Below are 23,648 nucleotides of genomic sequence, written 5' to 3'. Positions count from 1 at the left end.
TTCTGCTAACCGGAGGCTTGTGCCGCTTTGGGTTGATCCCTTTCTTAGTGGTCTGCCATTTTTTTTTTTCGTTTGATCAGTGAAGACCTGCCTGACGATAATGGGCAAATAATGCAAAATGGAGTAGTGCAGAGAGACACTGTGCTACAGTTCTCAAATTGTCTAAGAAAGAAGTATGCTGTGGGTAAAAGATTCATTTCTGTGGATACTACCTGCCATTTATCTTTGCGACCAACCCACTTAACATTACACTGTTTGTGGAGAGAGATTTCATGTAGCACAAGCCATTTTTTCTGATAGATTCTTTTGTGTGTGAACCTGTTTGGGAGGAATGAGGACTGATTTTGATTTTAGTCTGACCTTGTGGGTTAAGTTTGTTTCAGCGCTGCTGACTGAAAATGTGGATGTGCTTTGGAGCAGACTTCATTACCGATTTTAAGTGCTGTTTCCTACTTCTGTCAGAAATTAGTTATGACTCTATGGACCTCTGAATAGTGGAGTTCTATACACCATCCACTCCGAACCCTCAAGTGTGCAGATCCTTTAGAGTTCTATGCTGGATGGGATTGATTAACACTGCTGGAAAATGTTGCCTCCTGCACAAAGCCATGAACTTGAAGCCTGCAGACCGTTTTAGGATCCTGCTGGAGACTATGTGGAGATGGTTGTATTGCCTGCCTTGTTTCATCTCCCATATCTTTGCTTAACATGTCCTGTTCCAATATAAGTGGGTGGGAGTGTGAGCCCAAAGGCACACCGGAGCTTTAAGACTGCTTCATTTAGACCTGGTATTCTTTTTCTCATTTTTTTCCCACTGGAGTTTTATATAGAACGCAAACTTGACCTAAAGGAAATCGGAGCGCTTCACATGAGCACCAGTTGTGTTACACAAGCACACATTCATTTTTGGTAGGCACGGGGAGATTAAGTGATTTGCCCAGAATCGCAGGATGTTGAGCGTCATTGCTGAGACTCAAACCCGGTTCCCCAGATTTGAGGCCGACACCCTAGCTGTTAGGCCAAATTTTGATCGGCTTGTGTTTTTCATGGCTATTGTGTGACGTGTGTAACTAGACTTGAAGATTATTTGGGAGAGAAATGACATGACTGTGAAAGAATGAAGGCTTGACAAGTTTTGGGAGAAGATTTGAGAGGGAATCTGCAGCAACACCTTTTACCTAAACGTAGAAGGAAATCCACAAATAGACTGCCTGGACCTTGTTCCCTTCCCACCATTTGCCTCACTCAGCTTGCCATTTAATGTTGCGAGTTTGTACTTTGCAGTGTAAAGGATGAGCTACATTTGGTTGCACGTTCAGAGGACAATCCCTTTGTCTGTGGCCACAGCACATTTCATTATTTATATTTAGCAAAAATCAGCATTACACTTTTTAAAAATTTAGATTACCTGAAATAGCTTACATTAGGCAAAGTGGAAGTAGATAGCGAAGTATAAATGATGAAATGCATAAATGAGTGATGGTAAAACACCAACCGTGCTTAACAGTAATACAATTATACATAGTATTGTAATATAGTTTCCCTATTTACACTTTCAGAATATTACTTTTCGTTAATCTTTTTGTCCCAGTCTCTTGAAGACTTTAAATCAATTAGCATCCCTAAGGTAACTAACTCACTACTACTTTTCATACTAGATGTCAATGTTGGTAGCCCTAATTCAGTCAAAAGCTGAATAGCAGTCCTGTAGGATTTCGGAACACAAAGGTGCGGTTCCATAGGGACACTGTAAAAAGTAGTATAAGCTGTGACTGGAGCTGGAGGGAGAATGAAGCAAGTACAGGGAACAAGCAGGATAAGCAGTAGCTGGGAAGGCAACAAAGGGCTACAGCTGGCATACAAAGGGTAAGTGAAAAAGGCAAGAGCAGTAGCAGAGAAGATGAGGCAAAACCAGCCCAGTGGTAGAGAACAAAGCATGATACATATGTAGTGCTCAAATGTTATGTTCTCAGCCTTCTGCACATGCATATTGTGATGTGTCTTGAGCAACAACATTGTTGAAGTTGACTTGGTTTGCTGAAATCATCTTTGAATTTACATACAGAATACATGCTATTTATGTAATGTATGCTGTTTGGCAGGTTGTCTTGGGAATAATGTATATAGTGGAGTGCACTATGCTCACAGGCTATTCATTATGCACACGTTGAAGCTTCCTCAGGGTATCATTACTTACTGCATACATTAACAATGTATCATGAAAATAAAATAGCTTTCGGGTTTTCACTGGCTGACTACCTTGAATGCAAGGTAAGTTGTATCCCATTAGTTGTTTGCCATATTAACATCAACACAATTGTGACAGCAGTGCCACAACTTTAAGGATCTTTGCAGGTGCTGCAGATTGTATCTGTGTTAACAAGTACTAAATGGTACAGTGTACATTCTGTACTCTTGGCCATTTTGCTGCCTAGGTCTGACCATAAAGAAATAAGCATACTTAAAAAAAAATGTATTCTGTGACAATGTTGGGGGTTGGGATTAGGACCACATATTAACTGACCCATATAATGATGATATACACCTAATAAAATCTGTACTGTATTAGACTAAACCTATCGCTAATGCCAAATGAATGTATACCTTTTAATCTGTTCTATCTTACTGTACATAGCTTTAGGATTCTGCTAAGGGTTTTAGGAGGGCAAGCATTTTTTTTAGAGCTCTCGGTGCTCAGGTAAATAATGTGATGGCACATATTTCAGCTTACTAATAATACTGTGCTGGAAGTATAGGGCTGCTTAAAAATTGTCCACTCAGCACAAAGCTGCAGAATTTAGCTTTTTATCCAAATTTGAGGGATTCATTGTACAATACTCCCTTGCACTGTTAGTTGGTCTGTATTTTCTTCTTTATGGTGTATGGTTTACACTTTCCTAAATCTTACCTAGTTACAAAAAGTCCCTAAAAGTTATCTACTGACTAAATGTATAGCCAGTCAAAAAAAATTAGAAATTTGTAAATGGCTTAATTTTCAATCATTACAAAAGCATACTTGTCATACATTGTTGGTGGGCTTCTCACCAATGAATCATTTTGTGTCTATATTTAAACACTTATAAAAAAAACTGATTATAGTTCATTTGACTCATGATGCACTTTTGACTCACTTCTGCATAATGTTTTTTTAAAAAAAAGCTAGTTCATCTCAACTAAAATGTATTTCTTTTTTTCAGGAAGTTATAGAATTAACCAAAGATCTCCTTTCCACACAACCATCTGAAAACCTTGCAAGCTCAGACCATTCTACCACTGATCTGCCTGCAAATTTTTGGCAAGTTGGTGATCGATGCATGTCAGTCTGGAGTGAAGATGGACAGTAAGTGCAGAATACCAATTCCTATCAGTTGTTATGACATTCAATCCAATGGTAAGATCATTTTCTTCAGGTTAAGGTTGTCCTTGTGATTATGAGAATGAACGATTATGGGAAAGAGGTTCCCTAGGTCTGTAGCATGTTAGCAGTTGTCATTAGGTAAACTGTCAGTCAATCAAGGTGTATTTATAGCGTGTGTCTAATCGCCCATGTGGGTATCCAGACGCTGAGGTCCAACCTGTTTGGTGCATCAGTTGAATAACCAGGTCTTGAGTCCTCTACTGAACCGAAGCGAGGGTGACGTCCGGAGATGGATGGGGAGGCTGTTCCAGGACTTTGTGCTGAGGTGTGAGGAGCGTCCTCCACTGTTGGTTTGGTTAATGCGAGGGATCCGGGCTAGGGAGAGAGAGGTGGATTAAAAGAGTTTGGTGGAAGCTCAGTTGGTTGTTGGTGTATGCTGGTTCTTTGTGTAAGGCTTTGGAAGCGTGGGTCATAATCTGGAATAGGCATCTCTTGTGGACAGAGAGCCAGTGGAGTTTCTTCAAGTGGCGGGGTGGGTGATGTGGGTTATGTCTGGGGCGATCCTAGGAGGAGTCTGGCCGCTGCGTACTGGATGGTCTGTAGTCTCTTGAGTTTAGTGGAGATTCCTGCCTAATGTGCGTTGCTGTAGTCCAGGCGGCTGATGGTGAGGGCTTGAGATGGTGCGTCTTGCGGAGATGGGGGCCATTTGAATATCTTTCAGAGCATGCGCACAGCGAGTAAGTAAGCGGAGAAGGCTGCGTTGATCTGATTTTTAATGGTAAGTTTGCTGTCCAAGTTGCTGAGGTTCTGGGCGTGGTCCGTGGGGGTGTTAGTGGGACCCAGTGCAGCAGGCCACCAGGAGTCATTCCACTGGGAGGTGTTCCCAAAAATCAGTATTTCGATCTAGTCTTCTGAGCTTTAGGCAGTTGATTTGCATCCAGCCGGTGACGTTGGTCATGCACAGGTGGAAGTTGGCGATTGTGATGGATGGTCTTCAGAATGAGAGCGGATGAGCTGGCTGTTAATCTATGTAGGAGATAAAGTTCAGTCTGTGGTTCCCCAGTTTGCCATGGCGTTTAACAGAGTAGGGCTGAGTGAGCCTTGTGGGACACTGCAAATGTTCTTGGGCTTTGAGGTGAAAGGTGGCCAGTGGATTCTCTGTGTTCTTCTGGTGAGAAAGGACGTGATCCGTTTGAGGGTATCCTCTTCGATTCCAATCTGAAGAAGCCTCTTTATTGGTGTTGAAGGCTGCTGAGAGGTGGAGGAGGATCATGGCAGCCACTCCTTCTCGGTCTAGGTTGGTTCTGATTTTAATCAGTCACTTCGATCAGGGCGGTTTCATTTCTGTGGTTCATGCGGAATCCAGATTGGGTTACGTCCAGATCGTTGTTCTCGAGGCATTCCGTGAGCTGGCGGTTGATGTCCTTTTTGATGACTTCAGGAGGGAGATGAGCCAGTAGTTTTTGGGGTAGCTGGGGTCAGCCAAAGGTTTCTTGAGGAGGTGATTGACTTTAGCGTGTTTCCACTCATCTGGTATGGTTGCCAAGGTGATGGATATGTTGTAGATGGTTGTGAGCCGATGGTCTTGCTGCCGAGGTCGAACATGTGGTGGGGCTAGGGGTTCATGGTTGTTCACTCAGGAGCAAAGTGCATGATGTCGGAGGTGTCCTTCATGGTGAGCTGGTCCCAGGCGGTGATCCGGTGGCCAGGAGTCGTTGTTATGGAAGCAGGGAGGCTGAGGATGTCAGCTGTGTCCGGTTGAGGTTCTAAGTTTTTATAGACAGTGGAGATGTTCTCCTGGAAAAAGTCCTCCAGGGTGTCAGTTCTTGGGTGGGGTGATGGCATTTTCTGTTGCTGCTGCGTTTGAGAACTTCTTGATAATGTTGAAGAGTTCCTTGATGTGGTTGGTGCTGACTTCAATGTTGTCAGCTAAGGCATGCCTTCTTGCCTCTTTCAAGAGTTGGTGGTACTGGTTAAGCACTGTCTTGAAAGTGGTCCGGTCCGTGGTCTTCTTGTTGCTGCACCATTTCCTTTCCAGTTGCTTACAGTGGCTTTTCGGGATGCTCAATTTTGGGGCGTACGAGCTGGTAAGTTTGGAGGATCTCTAGTCTTTGATGGGGCGATTCCGTCGGCACAGTCAGAGATCCAGATAGTGAAGGTGTTTAATGCTTGTTCAAGGTAGGTGGTGGTGTACGGGTGGGTGGTGTTGAGGGCGTCAGTCCATTGGCTTTCAGATATGATGTTCCAACTGCTATGTGAGGTGCTGGGCGGTCTGATGACAGTGCTTGGGGGGTTGCTGTGTTGGTGAAGTAAATGATTGTGTGGCCCATCCAGGTGAGCTTGGTGGTATGGCTTTTCTTTACTCTGTTACTGACTGTGAAGATGGGTTCCAGCTTATATCCTCAGTGTGTGGGGTCGGTAACTAGCTTTTCAAGGTTGATGTTGCTCATGCTTTCGAGTAGGGTGTTTGTTGATGCACTCAACCTGTGGTATCTTCAAAGCCGTCGTCATGAATTCACCAAATTCAGGCTGTTGCCTCTAAATTGGTGTCATGAACATCTTGTCTTGCCCCTCATTCTTGACCACATACTCTCTCTATATACACCCATTTCTCTTAGGTCCATTTTAGTCACCTGAATTAGGCATTTTTTCCACTGAAAGATGGGAATGGAGATTGTCCTAAAAAATAAAATGCCTGGAACCTGCAGATCCTCTAGCCATCCGATATGCTGCTAACTGGCACCTGCATCAATATTGCATTTTGCGATCCCTTAATTGCGAAAAATAAGGAATCGCTATTAAGGAATTGCAAACTGCAATGCATCAAGAAATCGCTATAAAAATAGCGATTTCTTAAAATTCCTTAATTGCGATTCTCTAATTGAGAATCGCAATTAAGGAATACCTCCCCATCCATTCCTATGGGCCTTGAATGGAAAGACATTCTTAATTTGCAATTCACCATTAGAAATTCGTATATTAAAAAATCAATTTCAAGGGTGCAGGGGTGTCCAAAGGACACCCTGTTGCACCCCTGAAATCTGCTTAGAAGTACATTTTGCACACATGTGTGCGTGTAAAATGGAACTTTGAAAAATGCACTTTAGTGCATTTTTCCACGTTTTCGCAAATTACCATGAAGGTCAACTTCATGGTAATTTGCTCCCCTTATTTGCGAATTCGCAAATTTTTAGAGTTTGATGCATTGCATTTAAGGAATCTCAATTTGAGATTCCTTAAATGCAACCGCAATTTAAGAAATCACAATTTTGCAATTTCTTATATTACGAAAATATAAAAAAATTTTAATGCATCCCAAAAATGGGAATTCCATTCGCAAACGGCCGAATTTTGCGATTCGCACCATTTGCGAATGCAATTTCCTTTGATGCATGTGCCCGTTTGTCTCATGACTTTAATTCCTTTTCCTTTTTCCTTACGAATGATTGTAGGAATCCAGCTCTCTGACAAAAAAAGTTTGTGTGTCATTTATAGAGATGTCTCATACTTTTTTTAGCCTTAACATGGTTACTTTGTTGTGGTACTGTGTGCTGCTTTTAGGTCTGTGAATTCAGCAGTGTTCACATTTCATTGACTGGTCCCAACAGGTGCTTTTCTTTCTATTTTTTTCTATTAAGCTTGATCATTTAACATCAAAGTAAAAAAGAAAAAAACATGAACGACATGAGTCGCATAGTAAGATTGCAAAGAGCATTATGCATCACAACAAACCAACACAAAGGCAAATCTGGTCTAGATAGCAGAGATGATCTGATCTAACTATCTATGTGTGACTGCCTTGGCTTGGATCTTACTGTTGAAGTTGAGCAGCAAGAGTAGCCTTTAAGAGGCACAGAGGCACAATGATGTGGAACCTTACCGGGTTTAAGCAAAAGGGTAATTACTGATTCAATCAGGGAGTGCCCCACATTCAAGGGCTTTTGCATACATATCCAATAGGCGTGAGACGAGGATGTCCCTGTATGTTTTATAAAAGGCGGCTGTCAAGCCAGGGTCCTTGGAGCCATCAAGTAAGTCAATTGCCATGGCTATCTCCTTGCCTCGCAAGTGCTTCTTGCAATTGGTCATTTCCATTTTTGCAGCATCTTCATTCCCCAGTTATCAAGGATCGCACCCTGAAAATTGTAGTTTGCCGGAAAGTCCTTCATTTTATTTTTCGCCATCTTGCTTGAAAGCGGTCCTGCTGTGCATGTAAACTACCTGCGATCATTCATCACAGACTCTGAAGAGCTGTGGGACTTGGGTGCCCAGCAGAAAAAGAATATTGGCTAGATTCATTTTTTGTTTGTTTTTATCGTATGGCACTTGTAATCAGGTGATATGAGGGGGCTGGTAGGACGATTAGGTTTCTGATCTATACAACACCCGCTGTGAAAGACCCACATGACCTGAGAGTCCATGTCCTTTCACTGAAAACAGCAACTACCACTAGTTACCACAGGACAACACTTGTAGCAGGAAGATTGAGGGTTCTTCTTTTCCTCTAGCATATACAAGGACGTTCCTCAGACAAGTGGTTCTACCACATTAACTCTTTATGGAAACTTTACGGCCATGTGCCACATCTGTTGAAGAATGTCTGTTTGTTATTAAGTCGGAGCGCCATCGAGCAGTTTCCTTTCTCAGAAGCAAATGAAGTGTAACTCTTCTCACTCCAAAAAAGAATGGATACTAAGGCCCTCTTTACACCGCCATGTTCTTAACAGATCCACTTGAACTTTTTTTAAGAATACTGCATTGCAGAAAGTCATGTTATCAATTGGAGAGAACAAGTGCATGTCTACACTCTACCTTAAGAACACATACTTCCTCATACGGATGGATGCTACACATTGGCAGTGTTTGTGTTTATTGTGGTGAGTGGCAAACATCTGTTAACTGTTCTTCCCTTTGGTATCACGTCTGAGTTTATTCAGTAAATGTTTATTTCATTTGTGCTGTCAATCATTTTATTTGTATCCAATCTGGATATAATCATTGCCAGGCAAGGACAAAGTCAGCAATACTGCTGACCACATTCTAGGTTCTGTATCTGTATATTTTCACCCATACCAGATTCAGAATGTACTAGGTGTGACCCTGAATTCCAAAGTACTAGGAGGTTATCCTGCACAGGACTGGTACGTACACGCATCTCTGAAAATAGTTGCCCTTTTACAGATGTTGCTTTCACTGGCAAGGAGGATGGTAATGACTTTTGGTTAATAGCCAATCAACAGATAAGCGATTAGTGGTTTTAGTACATGAAATGATTGAATTTGGATATCTCAAGTTGCCTTAGGGATGTAAGATCTATGGGCCATATGTATGAACACATTTTCCCATAGACACAGAATGGGTAAAACCCTTTGATACATCTGGACCTGAATGGGAAAAAGCATGCAGCCAAGTTCAGAGACCGTCTAGGTAACTAAATGATAGTTGAAAGTGCCTATCTAATTTCTATACCTATCATCATGGTCCACCACATCATGCTTCAGTTTGAAAATCTATAACTGCAACATTGATTATGCAGAAGCTCAAAGACAGACTGCAGAACTGCCACGGCTGCATTGTCAAGCAGCAAAGCTCTGTTTTAAAAAATATATATATATTACATACGCTCCAAGAACTACAAAGGTTTCCAGTGGAACAGATGCTAAATTCAAATTACTTTACACCACATTTAAAACATAAGGCAAGCATTTGAAATTCCTTCAGACGCTACTTTTGCCTATATTTCGAGCTGCAGTGTGAGATTGAGCAAGACAGATCAGATCACTCCATCCAGACTCATTCACATCAAGACTGTTTTTTGGCAGCACTTGACCCAGATAGTATCTTCAGGAGATTTTTGATTTACCACAACCATGTACTTTGCTGTGTTACTTGGGAAGTGGGTTGGTGCTGAGTCATGACTGCCTCTTATAACTTCAGCAATACAAAGTGACTTCTTTTACAGGCTAACCGTTTCAGAAACTATTAATACCTATAAAACATTCAATAGTTGCTGTTCCTAAAATATTCAGCTTAGGTTTATGCATCAGAGCACATTCACTTAATGACATGTTTCTTCTCTTCCAAACAGTACACTTATTCAACTTTAGAATTTGTTATAAGTTCTAAAAGGTGCTATCCCACCTAGAACATTTCCTGCTCCTACATTTGGTTTAAATATTATTTTCACAAGACTTGTACCCACCACTCGAAGCAGTGTATTCTTATCCTGAAAGGTGGTGTTTTTGGTGCCTTGTTCTTCTTAAGGTACCTGATGAGATAATGGGATGTGCAAAGGAATTGTCAGGGATGTCCTAAATATGCAGCACGGGGGACCAAGTGGTAAGAAATTGCAAATTATGGAATGCAATGCATATTTTGTGGTATTACCTCATTACTTGGCATTTTTACTCATGGTAATGCTTTCTGGGCAAGTGATTCACCTCATTAGTACCACTTTGACACCCAAATACAGAAATAAGCAACAGAAATGTCATTGGTCTAACTTTAAGTAGGGCTTTTCACAGTGCGGCAAGATGTGTTGTGTTTTTAGTAACTTTTGATATTATACGCCCTTGAAAATTTCAAATTGGGACACGACGGTTGGCATAGCATGTAATAGGTGTGGCTGTCAGGCCGCAGACTTGATACATATGTTTTTTGCCTGTCCCCTGTTAGCTCCTTTTTTAGAGGCAATTCAGACATTCCTGACTACAGTGTTGGGGCTTTCACTTACTCTAACGGGGGAACATGTTTTATTTGGTGTAAGTTCGGATACGTTACCAGAGGGAAAACAAGCTCTTATTTATATCTATGGCCATAACTAGGGCTTGTATTACGCAAGAGTGGGTCAACCCCCTCTCCTCCCTCATTTGAAGCATGGAGAGCTTGACATTTAGCCTCTTATAATATAGAGGAAGCTATATATAGAACAAAAGGTAGAAGGAAAAGATCCTTTGGAATAAAAATCTGGGTCCCGGTTCGGCAATGGATTCAGGGGGAGTTTGCTTGATTATTTTAATTTGTCACAGTATATATTCTACGATGGTTTTTTTTGGAATGTCTTTTTATTCCCCTGTATTTGTTTTTTGGCTTCTAAATCTTATTTTCTTGCGTATTTGATGTACTAGTAATGTTGCAGTAATCTTGTACGGCTTGCAATAAAAGTGCAAAATGATTTTTTTTAAATAACTTTTGATGTGTTTGAGCTACAAACATATTTTTTTTTCCTGAAATTTGCAGATTGTGCAGAAGATGGCGGATTATGTGGCGAATGCAACAAATCTATAATTACATGCAAGTGTTGTCATGTATTACATTGACCACATAACACCCGTCCCACATTGCAAAGGAACTGTTTGCTTAGTGATATTTCTTTCTTTTTCAAGAGACCAGCAGAAATAGTAGGCAGTAGATATGTCCCAGACACATGCATGGGCCCTAGTGGTAATGAGCACAAAGCAGAGGGGTGGAAAATGCCCTTACAGAATAAAACATGCCGATTTTATGTGCTGTTACCTGAACCTAACGTATTTAGTGTCCTCCGAATCAAAGCAATCTAGTACAGGTCATAAGCCATATTTAGTCTCTCTCCCATTTCCCTCTACTCCACAGTCCAAGTTATGGACCATTTTTAATCTGCACAGCGTCATACTGCGTTTGCCACTAATAATGTTTTTACTTCATCCAATGATGAATGTTTTACCAACAGTAGGTACAGAAATATCCTGAAAAGATAGGCAAGCAGCTGCACAGGAACAGTAACCGGCATCACCAACTGAAATAGAAAATATAGATAACTCAAACAGTGGAACGAGGTGAACCAGACTTGCTTCCTCCTACCAGCATTCCAAAAAGTTGTATTCAAGTGAATAATGTGCTAGTGACATAATATCATGCCCCAAATGACTTGCAGGAAATGGCTCTCAGACTAGAAAAGTAGGTTTGAGTGGATTCCGGTGGTCAAAACCAGCAGACTAATTCAGATTAGGCAAAGGCTAATAAAACAGAAGCAACAAACCCAAAAATCTATAAAGGATCAACTCGCTAATATACAAGTACAATATTATCTCGGCCCAGATGCATATAATGGCCGGAAAGAGAAGCTCGAGATAACTAGCTCAAGTACCGTCAATGTCTCCACAAGGAAAAGGAGGACAGATGCTCATAGACGGAACCGGAGAATATTTGGTTCCGGATGGATCCAGTGAGTAACACTACCGGGGGTCTAGAGACTGGTAGGAAGCGGGGCCTATGAAAAGGGAGGGAAAGGGTAAGACAAGTAATTTGATTAAAGGCTCCTACTGACTAGAAAAATTTAGGCCAACCCAGGAGCTACATTTACATGTAGATGAGGTCACCGGTGAGTGTTATGCAATAGTGAAAAGGGAACGTGCGGTTTACTGTAACACCGTAGCCCCCCCACAGATGAAGATTGAAAGGACACCTCAGGATTGTAGCATTAAGTGCGTGTGTTTAAAAGCGCCTGCTAATTCGCGCTTACCAAAGCTAACACTGCACAGAAAGCAAATAAGATACGGGCAAGACTGGGCAGGATAAAAATGGGAAATGTCCCTACCGATACTAAATCCACCCTGGCAAGCTTACCTAACCAGATGTGGCACCATGCCCTCCAGAAATGATCTTGGGTGGGGCCCCCTTAGATGGTGTAGCGGGACTTCAGTCTGGTTTGTGCGTCGCTGGGCGAGGAAAACTTTGCTGGAATCGGCTGGGTACGAAGCGTCTCTGTATTCCGCGTCTCTAAGGAGCAGTCGGTGGATGCGTTCGGTTAAAAAAGTCATGCGAGGATGGTCGGTAACACAGAAGTTATATACCGGCCCAGGACATGTGACCCGCCCAGCAAATCGAGCTGGAACGTCAACCCGCAAGGTCAGAAAGAGGTAATTTCCAGAGGCTATGATAGATGGCTGGCCAGTACGTATCCAGAGCAGAAGAATGAGACTATGTGCAAGTCGAGAACCAGGCATGCAAGAAAAGTAAGATTCTCGAGTTTGCCAAGAGCATTGACGAGATGAATGTGAACGGAGCGTAAGATTGGTTTTTCGACTGTACTTTTCCACAAGGATAAACGAGCGATGCGCTTAATGAGCCATGACGAGAGAGGAAAGCCAGATGACGCCTTTGCACATAACTGTGCGCGTAACCGCATGCTTTAGGCCACACAAAAAGCGTGTGGTCCGCATTTTGAAGCCCCCTTACTAAAAGTCTCACCAAGCACCACATGCGCTGGCTCAGGCGAGACCTAAAAAGGAAAGAGGTGGATAATGGTAAGAGCCATTGTGTTACATTGAAACCTGTATGTACAACTTTTCCATCTGCATGACCCATATAGCCTAATGGTCTATTTGATCTGTGCGTACAGCCATGAGCCAGCAAGTTAATGTGTTAAGTAGTATCCTTTACTCACAGCTAATATGTGCTGATGTCAAAACTCTTAGGGTTCACTGATGTGGAAGCCCTTCTTGGACAATAAAGGGACCTTAATTATCATTTGGACCGGCGGTGATACTGGGGGTTCTCTCAGATGTTGAAGGTATTTTTCCTGTCTTTAGTGCGTAAATATGAAAGCAATGGTTCCCATATATATTTGGGGTGAAATCGTTGTTGCATCAGTTCTCAAATTGGAAAGTTGCTCTTGACAGTGTGCTGTGTCCCACAGTCAAGTATCTCTTTTTGAAGCCGGCATCTGCCCCTAATCATTGCCTCTCTGAGTTTTGCCAGAAAGAGAAGCATTGCAGTTGGTGTGCGTTCCTCAGCTGGTATGTCCTTCCCATAGCCCAGCAAGGCCAATCATGGGAACGCATGGGCCCAACTGACCAGCGATTTGTGTATTGAGAAGATCACCTCATAATTTTGCCTCCTTGGGGCATAACCAGGCTAAATGAATAAAAGAAGCTTGGGGTGAAGTGCACCGGAGGCAGAAGAAGTTTGCTACTGGATCCATTTTTTAAAGCTGCAATGAGGTGCGGTAGAGGCAGTGTAAGAATTGAAAATGCATTGGACGCAGTCTGTAGTTTGGAGGGGGAGTAACCAAGCAGTCAGACCACTGTGCATCTGGTACTGCGGAACCTATGTCTGCCTCCCAGGCCTCACGAGTTCTCGGGCAGTGATCAGTGATGAGGATTGAATTGTGTTGTAAAGGCGGGTTATCCATTTGTGCGACGAGTGTGTGCTCTAGAGCCGGGAACACCAGCGGCTGGGCAGAAAATGTAGTGTATTGCACAGCAGGTCACCCTAATTTGATAGGATAAAGGTCTATGATGGTAGGAGTTGACGAGGCAGTAGCTTAAAAGGGCTTCAGAAATGTGTCCTACGGATAAAGGTCTGAGAAGGTAGTTAAGTTGTGGTTACATGCCTGCGGTCTAGCTCCTTTACCTTGTAGTGACCGCATTAGTGGGTTGTGACCAAGGGGATTGAAGGGTGCATAGAGACAGGCCAATCCTGCTAGTCTCAAGTCCATACCACGGCTAGAGCACACACTCTACAGTGTCCACCTCTGCCTGTGGTGCTTTAAAAGGGACATATGGAGAAGTAGTCAGGGGCCATGAGGCTGCACGGTCTGTTTCAATGGCAGTGTGTGGCTGGTATAGTGTATCAATTAGTGTAGGAATTGTGCTTGGGCACCTAAAGCATATAGTGTCATATCTGGCGCCCCAGTCCGCCCTGAAAAGGAGATGCTGGGTTGACCGCCAGCTCAGGTTAGTGTTACAAGATCAGACCTTAGCGCAGCAGCAATTGGACAGTGAGTGGAATAGGGACATTAAGGAAGACCGAGAGAAATGTCGGGAGACTCAACATTTTTGTAATTGTTATACATCCGGTGAGTGACGGTGGCATTTTGGACCAAATTGGCATGCTTTCTTCTAGCCAAGTGACTGCTCGGCCAAAGTTGGCTCTCCAAATTCTGTCTGGAACTCAACTTAGCCATACACTTAAATGGCAAATTGAGTGGGCCACCCATTTCAGGGGATAATCTGTATGGAAGTGTTGAATGTGTCCAGTGAGGGTGAATAGCGTAGATTTAGACCAGTTAATTTGTATGCCGGAGAATCTGCTGAAGCTGACAATCTCACATGTTATAGGAGTCAAGTTCTCTCTGTGGCTGCAGATCTAAAGTGTGATGTCATCTGCATACATAGTGACCACTAGTCAGTCCCCTGGTTGTGAAGCTGATGCCCCTATTGACATGGTGTTGTCAGTCTGGCTGCTAGATGCTCCATTGCGACAGCAAATAGTATTGATGTCAACGGGCAGCCCTTCGGCGTACCACAAGTAACTGGGAATGGATCCGAGATCATCCCATTAAATTGAACATGCACTGTTTGGGGAGTGTAGAGGAGTTTAATGTATCAAAAATAATTTCTGCTGAGTCCCAAACTTCAAGAAATGGGAAGAGACAAACCCATTCTAGGGAATCGAACACTTTAGTTGAGTTAAGCAGGGCTGCTACGGCGAAGACCTGAGGATCAAGATGATGCATAGCCGCGACGGTTATGAGAAGTAGAGCGACCTAGAATTTTCGCAAGAATCTTATTGTCCACGTTTATCAACGATGGCAGCCTTAGGAATGGCACCGGACGGACGACCTTTCCGGTTTAAGTGATAGCAGCGCGACCTTAGGTGCTGGTTATTTTTAATGAATTGCGTGTAATTTTGCTCTGTGTATTTTTAAGCTTGAATTTTAAACTGTGTACAGACCTGCTGCTTATTTTGCACAAAGGGGGGGTCACGGGCACTTTGAACACGACTGCTGCCTCGCTTCGTCCCCGCTCCGACACGGCTGCTACGGGCCGTTAGAGCGGAGGGACGAGACTCCTCCCAACCACCGCGTCACATCCTGGGATACACCTACTTTAGGCCATGTGTATCCGGCCGCGCAGCGGACGAGCGCAGCGGGCGCGCCAATGGCGTGCCTAAGGAAAGCCAGTCTGCGCCCGTCCGCGACCGGGCTGCGGCCTCGGCCGGTCCTGCTGGCTGGTTGACGATGGGGCATGAAGGCAGGGCGGTCTGGTCATCGAAAGATCTCCTGACATTAAATACAGATAAGGACTGCAGAGATCACAGGATGGCGCCGGGGGCTAATTCTATGGCCACGGTATGTGATCGATGTGGGTTTATGCTGAGGGAGGGAGGGAAGGTGAGCGCAGAGAGGCTGGTGAAACCGCTTGTAGCACGGCCTTGGAGCTTTAAAGCAGCTCTTTTAAATTGCAGATCACTATCAAAACATGCAGGAGACATATGGTCGCTCTTAGAGGATTGTGACTGGGAATAATTAAGGAGACCTTCACACTCACTTCGTCGCCTATCTTGATGTCAGGGGTGGAAGGCTTGCACTTTAGTATTCAGCTAGGACCTAAGATGTCCTTGGCAGGACTATTAATTTACTGTCCTCCTGGAGGCTCTACCTCTAGTCTGAGCACACTCACAGAAGAGATTCTACAAAGTTCCCTTTGCCACTCTAATTTTCTTTTAGTTGGGGATTTTAATTTACACGTGGATAACGAGAACTGTACCTCTGCGAACCTTTTGTGTCGACTCTTAGGTCAGCAAACTTGACATTGTGCAATGCAGGCCCTACGCATAGTGCGGGCCACACGCTTGACCTTATTTTTGAGAATGATCTGAATGTTAATGTAGATACGGCTATGCCAGTAATTTGGTCAGATAATTTTTTGATCCCATTCACGGTGGAAATAAAGTCCCCTAGACAAGTTCTGAGGAAACATGTCTATCTTAAAAGGCCCTGGAAAAAGCTAGTCCCGGAAGCAATGGGGCCAGTATTGTGCCAAAATAGACCGGTGCTGACGCATGACGGCAACCTGAATGCCCAGGCTCTTAATACCTGGATTAAGAACATGGTAGACTCGGTTGCACCGGCAAAACGAGCTGTCTCCCAAAGAGAGTCCCCTTCAGCCCCCTGGTTCTCGAGTGACCTTAAAGAGGGCAAGAAGGAGTGCATAAAACTTGAGAGAGCCTGGAGGGTCAGTTACGGTGATACGGAAAAAAATCGGTATAGAACAGCGCTAAAAACATTTCAGAAGGCAGTACAGAGGGCAAAAAAATCCTTTCTTGCGACCTCCATACAAAATGCGGAGTGCTCTAGTAAGGAAGTTTTTAAGGTGGTTCAATCTTTCTTCAAGCCTGGCTGTTTGGAGAGGGAGGTTACTCCTTCGTTGTCACTCTGCAATAAGATATCGGAATACTTCGAAGGCAAGATCCAAAAAGTCTGACTCTTTTGCCCCGTAGGTAGAGACGACAAAACTTGATGCCCCTGACATAATAAGAAAGCCAACCGCGTTACTTGAGCAGTTTGACCAAGTAGATGATATCACTGTCATCAAAGAACTTCTTAAATGTAAATCTGGGTCTCCTATGGACCCTTGCCCACCCAGGCTCTGGAAATCCTTTAGTGAGTTTGTTGCACCTACCTTACAGGCAATTTGGAACAGGCCCATTGTTGAAGGAGTCTTCCCTGATGCCTGGAAGCATGCTACACTACTCCCACTAAAGAAAAAAGCGAATGGTGACCCAATGGACCTCAATAACCTGCTCCCCATATCATTGCTGGCAGCCCCTGGGAAAATGCTTGAGAAAATTATACAAAGGCAACTCAACAAATATATTGAGATGCATGATATATTACATGAGACCCAATCAGGCTTTAGACCGGGCTTCAGCACGGAGACGGCTCTTATTGAGGTAGCTGACTCCGTAAGGTGGTCGTTGGATTCAGGGGAGTCAGCTATGCTGGTTCTCCTGGATCTATCGGCCGCTTTTGATACGGTGGACCATCTTAAATTGCTACAACGGCTGGCGGAGATAGGGCTAAAAGATCAGGCACTGGGCTGGGTTCGCTCGTACTTATCGCAGAGAACACAGAAGGTGGCTCTGGGGGAGTTTGTTTCTAAATTCACCAAGATAAAATACGGCGTCCCCCAGGGCTCGGCTTTGAGCCCGCCTCTATTTCGTGTTTACCTGGCCCCCCTTTTTACGCTTATCGCCAACTGGGGGATCAAAGCGATCTCTTACGCCGACGATTCCCAGTTGGTGTTCCCATACTCGGAGGTATCTGAAAGTGCCTTTGCGAGTTTCAAGGGTTGCCTCCAAGATGTCGCTAGATGGATGAACACAAATAAATTAAAATTAAATGCCGGGAAGACAGAGGTGATCTTCTTCGGCAAAGGCTCGCCTCCTCCTGCAGAGCTGTGGTGGCCGGTGGAAATGGGTCCCCCCCCCCCTCGCCTAGCCATAGTGCCAAAAACTTGGGGATCAGATGGGATAGCAGCCTATCCTTTGCCTCGCATATTCAGCAAACTGCAGGCTGCTGTTTCTCTAAACTGAGGAACCTGAACAAGATATTGTGGCTACTGCCGGAGGAGTGTCGCAAGACGGTTGTTCATGCAACTGTAACTTCTAGGCTGGACTACGCCAATGGCTTATACCTGGGCCTTCCTGCCTATCTGATCCAACGGCTTCAGATGGTTCAGAATGCGGCTGCGAGACTGCTAAGGCAAATTCCCTTCAAACACTCAGTCTCTCCGCACCTGCGAGCCCTGCACTGGCTCCCAGTGGCCAGCAGGATAAAGTTTAAAACCTTGACTCTGGCATATAGAGCCCTATATGGTACTTGCCCTAATTACCTGAGATCTAGGCTACCCTGATACCACCAATCTAGAACTCTCCGTTCCAACGGGCGAGTGCAGCTTGTGGTCCCTCGGGTAAAAAGAGTACGCCTAGGGGGAAGAACCTTCACGGCTAACGTAGCCGTGTTATGGAACTCTCTTCCCCCAGAGCTACAACAGGCTCCCTCTGAAGCCGTCTTCAAACAAAGTCTTAAGACCTGGCTCTTCCACAAAATACACTAACTTCCTGTATGTAGCTTGTGCTTTGGGGATCCGCTGCTTTCACAGCGCCGGGACACCTCCTTGTGACGTAGCTGTTCGCGCTCGATAAATCGCATTATTATTATTATTATTATTATTATTATAAGTAGTGTTCCCATTATGGACTCTGTGTGAGGTAGGCAGACATGATATCTCGAAGGAGTCCTCGAACATGACCAGGAGGTGGGGGCCAGCAAGGACGCACATTTTTTGTAGAAAGCAGTATTCAGGCATCCAGCCCAAGCACCTTATCCCTGGTAGGGATTTGATAATCTTCACAATTTCTTCTGTGGGGATGGGCGAATCGAGGTATTGTCGATGGGCCCTGTCTGATTATAATAGCTGGATTGTGTCTGGATACTGTTAAGTCTGCCTTACCATGCACCTGGGTGGCTGCGTAGAGTTTACAGTACAATGTGGACATTAATTGTAGGAGCACATCAAGGGTGACTTGGTGATGGGAGTCCTTTTCAAGTAATTCCACCATGTATGTGGATGCACACAGTTTCTAAAGCAGGCCTGTAAGTGTCTTGTCCGGGCGGTCCCCTTCTCCATAGCGGCGGGCTTGTGCATTGTGATTAAGGTAATTGGTTTCGTGAACAGACTTCTCAGACTATTATGATATCTTATTGCTATTGTCTGCTAGTTTTGTTGCGTCATTGGTTTGAAAATACTGTCTCCAAGCTGTGGATTTCAAGCTCTAACTTGGTCATCCGCCCTCAGATGGCCTTCAGGACTCCCAATTTGTTTTAACTGTCTTTTTCTACTTTAGTGGATTCTCTCGCAATCCCCTGGTGGATGGATTTTTGTTGCTTCATCCCGCCAATATCTGGTCGCAAATGTTATGATTCGGTAAAAAGCAGGGTTTGCAACAAGAAATTTCTTTCTACAAATATACTACACCCATTTAGCGATTCAGAATATTACCGTATTGCTAAATGGGTTTAGGAAATAGTTTTGAATCGCTATTTGGATGGTATACCCAAAATGTACCTCTTCCAAATAGTGATTACTTAGAGTATTTATTAATGTTTTGCGACTGAATTTCGATGGCAAAACATTGTTTTTTACCAACTACTGAAGGTTAGGGAACACTTGTAGTTTGTAAATGGTCAGAAAACTTTTTTGGGTGGCATACACGCTGCATTTAAAGAAAGGAAAAAAGTCTGCTTTATTTGAAAACTATCCAACATGCTAGTCTACTGAAAACACTTTTGTTCTAGATGCCTCACATAGTATCAGCACCTACATGTGGGTCCACAAGCGCAGAGGTACCCCTCAGGGGGTGATTCAGGCACTATATAAATAAAATAAACAGCAGTCCATCAACCCTGTGATGGCAGCGAATCTTATTGGGTCTTAGTATGTGACATACTTCATTAATGTTCCTGAGGTAGGTCGAGTTGCAACACACTGCAATTTGGTATTTTGTGAACAGACTTATTAGTACATAAATCTTTCGCAAAATAATAGGGTTCGCAAAAAGTTGGTGCTCTAGTTGCAACTACGTTCTGCAAATCCAATCTTAGTACATTGTGCCCTAGGTTCCCAACTAAGGATGCAAAACCTGGCTGTTTGTAATCCAGGATCTAAGGCCATCCTGACAAACTTCCATCTGAAAGCCTTACAACTTGTCTTTCTATGTCTGGATCTTTATATTCATTCAGTCCAAGTGACTATGCGTTTGTTTGCCACGTTACATTATTGGAAAAACCTCAAAGAAACCCCTTTCCATCTTAAAACATGTCCAAATTGCCGCCACAAGCTATCTCATACTTAGCACATGGAGGTGCGTTCCCAATCACTCCTCACATTTTTCAACGATAAAATATAAAGTCCGTCCCCTACAAGCAATTGAGAACCCATTCATATGCACATTTCACATCCTAAAAGTGCAAATGGGTGTCTGTTGCATGTGACCGAAGCCAAATTGTGAAATGCTCTCTCCTATAGTTAAAAAAAATCAGTCTTAATTTGCTATTTACAGATAAACAAAGTAGTAGTATTTAACGTAAGTTAATGCTCATTAAAATAAGTGTTCATGATATGCTTTAAATGTAAATTTAGATTAAAAATATTGTGATGTCATCGCTCTTCATGTAGGTTTCAATAACCTATATAAAGATTGATGACACCACAAGGTTTTTTAAACTAAAATTATATTTCCAGCCTATCAAGAAAACTTATTTTAACGAACAGAACAGTCACTGTTCATAAAATAAGTGTTCTTGATTGCTGGGAATATCCTTTTGGATTAAAAACATTGCGGTGTCATTGCTCTTTTTATATAGGTATAAAAAGCGATAACGCCACATACGTTTCATAATATCGCAGTTTTCTCTTCATAAAAGATGTTTGAAGCCCTACCTACTCAACCTATTTTTTTTTTTTTGGTTGTGGGGTATTCAGCATATGTTATATTGTATAAGACGTTCCTTTTTATTATTGTCCTTTGTTTTAAAAGATGGATATGTCATCTACCGGTGTAAAGGTTTTAATCAACTACACACTTTAAGTAGTATTTGGAATGGGAAAATAGCATAATTGGGTAGTGGGAAGAATGCCTTCCTGATGGCACATTCCAAACATACAGGTGTAGGACTAGAAATGAGAATGTGATATTTTGAACTTATAAAAAAAAAAAATATGTAGAAGTATTGTTTGCTGTTAGTTTTCCACATCATTGTTTTTTTCACGTGCAAATGTTCGAGTTTGCATTGCACTTCTCAGTTTAATTTCAGGCCATAGAGTTTAGGTCCTCCATGTGTCCGATTTTAGTCTCTAATTTCAGTGTGGCGTGTGGTTTGCAATTTGCACTAGAATTGTGTCTTTTGCTTGAAGATACTTCGGCATTCTCAGCATGGATACAGTGCCATAGGGACTCCTTGCTGGATATATCCCTTTGCTAAAGAAACGGCCTTCACATTATTTCCTGGTACCCAGATAGTGGTCATCGCTAATGAGACATCCAAATGCCAAGTTTAGGGTATTAAAGCAGAAAAGAGCCTTGTTAAAAAATAAGTTTACTTCCAAACTGTTAGTGCCTTTACATCTGCGAGATTTGCCATGAAACACTTCACATCTAACTTGTCTGGAAGCCTTCTTTGTCCTTCATTTTACATAACACATTTTAGCCCTTTGAAATGGCACCACGGAAGGATGGTGAACGGGGCTGATTTGTCGGAGGCAAAGATAAACCATTGTTGTATATATATATATTGTTGTATAAAATATATAACAAATACAATATCAGCAGTGATATGAATAGAATAGCAATCCTCTTCTGTGAATCCTACAACCGCGATTGTTACTAGAACTGCAATAGGGAAAAGTGGCCTCATTAGCGATAAGGTCTTGATCTAACTTCAGCTAGTAAGCTTCATTGACCACAAAAAGACTCATTTAGTCTGTGATGACTGTAAATCTCAAATTTTAACAGATCTTTTGTTTCGATGGTGCATATTCTATTGCAGCCACAGGGTGGCACCGTTGCCCTGATTTGTGAACTGGAGGAACACAAAAATGTAGCTGAAATAGCATTACGGTGAGTAGCAAACTTCAGGCTACCTTGTAGTTTGAGGGTTTGTGAAATCCGTTATTAAGATAGCTACAACACTTAAGCTGCGGATGTTCCTAATTCATTGATTCAGGTCATAAAATGTGTTTGTACTCGAGTCCACGACAGCAAAGGTTTAGGCTGTGCCATCAATTTTTCAATGTTGTGCAAGTAAACACTGTTGGGTTTGGTACAGTGGGTAAGGAGAAGCGTTTGGACGTTGAAATGGGAGTTCATGGGCGGCACTTTCATTCTCTGCCTTAGATGTCAATTTAGAGCTGCTTTTGTAAAACAAAAAGCAAGTGAGTTTACCATGAATAACATTGAACATTTGATGTACTTGCAATCGGTGTTTTTTTTTTGGGTAGTTAATGCACATTTGAGTGAAGGTTTTGTGGACAAATTATATCCTGTTAATCTGGTTATTAGTTGTGTCCCTTTAAGTAAGCAGCTGGAAACTAAACAAGCTGTTAAGTTTGTGTCTCCTGACATTTTTATCTGTTGCAGATCATGTTTAGAAGTAACACGTTGAGTCCACATGTCTATTCTAAATAATAGTGTAGTTATTGTAGGGCTGAGTTTTAAACTACTACTCACATGCTTACAGCCGTGATATCTTTACAGGTGGTATGAAGCAGAGATCGAAGAAATTGATGAAGAGAACGGGACAGCAGCTATCACCTTCAGTGGTTATGGCAATGCAGAGGTCATACCGCTTCTTAACCTCAAGGCTGTGGAAGAGGGAAGGAAGGCAAAGGAGGAAAGTGGAAATAAACCCATGTCCAAGTGAGTAATCTGAAATATGGTTATGAAAATTGTAAAAGTTGGTCAATTTATATAGTATAACCTGTACAAGAAACATTGTTTAATGTATGTTTAAACTTTTGTATGAAAAAATGCAGTCCATTACATTAGTTCTTTTGAGTTGTGAAGTTTAGATTTCATTTTCTTTAACTTTTGATGATAATAAACCTACTTTGAAACAAGCCCTATGTGAAGCCCATTCAGCTGCTCGTTAGAGTATACTTTTTCTATGCCAAAGGCACAGAAGCCAAAAGGCCGCTTCTCTTCAAATCTTAGAACTCTTATTTCAGTGCTAGTAGGTGGTTTATGTAATGATTGTGTTCACCTTTTTTAAATAATTCTTAGGATTCATTTAGTTACCTTGAGACTGAATAGTATGAGCATTTTACCATTTGAAAACGTGCCTGTCTCAATACCTTTCGTTCAACATCCAAAGCAAGGCACTGGTGTCTGGCCTAAGCCTATGATCACTATGAAATATTTTTTTTCTGTAGCCTCCCAGCATTCAAATTTCTCTAGATGGAACTACTAGCTTTTGAGAGCCCCTTTAGATATGAGAAATCGTGCATCCAAGTTGCACATTAAGGCGAAACTCCCAGGTCTGTTTTTGACTGGAGAACAACTGTATATAATAGCCATTTATAAGTAAGTGTCTTTTATTGGTATCTCCTCGCTGACCATCTTTTAATTACATAGTAGAAACAAGCATTTATCATTATTTTAAATCATGACTGCTTAAATGGGGAAAAGGAGACTTGCATTAAAGAAATAGTTTGACCTGCCATCACAGTCCTAAAAGATGTTAGATTCCCTTTTGACATGTTCCGTCATCCCTGAAGCTCAACTAAAAAGTAGAAAGGGCACCATACAAAAGCCTGTAAGAAAAATGTAGAAGTTACTGAGGTCTGCCTAAACCTTGCACTAAGTCCGAAGCGAGCAATCCGATTTCTTGTGGCTCCTTTTCATCGCCTGCACCCGCATCTGAGGGAGATGGTGATAAAGTTATCTGGGGATGGAAAGAGCCAGAAAG

At 42.7% G+C, this 23,648-nt stretch overlaps 1 protein-coding gene across 1 annotated transcript in view; it reads left to right on the top strand.

Moving 5' to 3' along the window:
• Positions 1-23,648, top strand: part of SMNDC1 (survival motor neuron domain containing 1) — a 131,820-nt gene that overhangs the window by 46,974 nt on the left and 61,198 nt on the right. The window contains exons 3-4 of the mRNA XM_086922770.1: positions 3,198-3,340; positions 22,439-22,600. Of these exons, the coding sequence (XP_086778896.1) occupies positions 3,198-3,340; positions 22,439-22,600 (305 nt within the window). The remainder of the gene's footprint in view (positions 1-3,197; positions 3,341-22,438; positions 22,601-23,648) is intronic.

This window comes from Lissotriton vulgaris, chromosome 5 (assembly GCF_964263255.1).
Source record: "Lissotriton vulgaris chromosome 5, aLisVul1.2, whole genome shotgun sequence".
Lineage (NCBI taxonomy): Eukaryota > Metazoa > Chordata > Amphibia > Caudata > Salamandridae > Lissotriton > Lissotriton vulgaris.
Note: the sequence above shows the minus strand (reverse complement) of the source record. Positions and strands in the feature narration are given on the sequence as shown.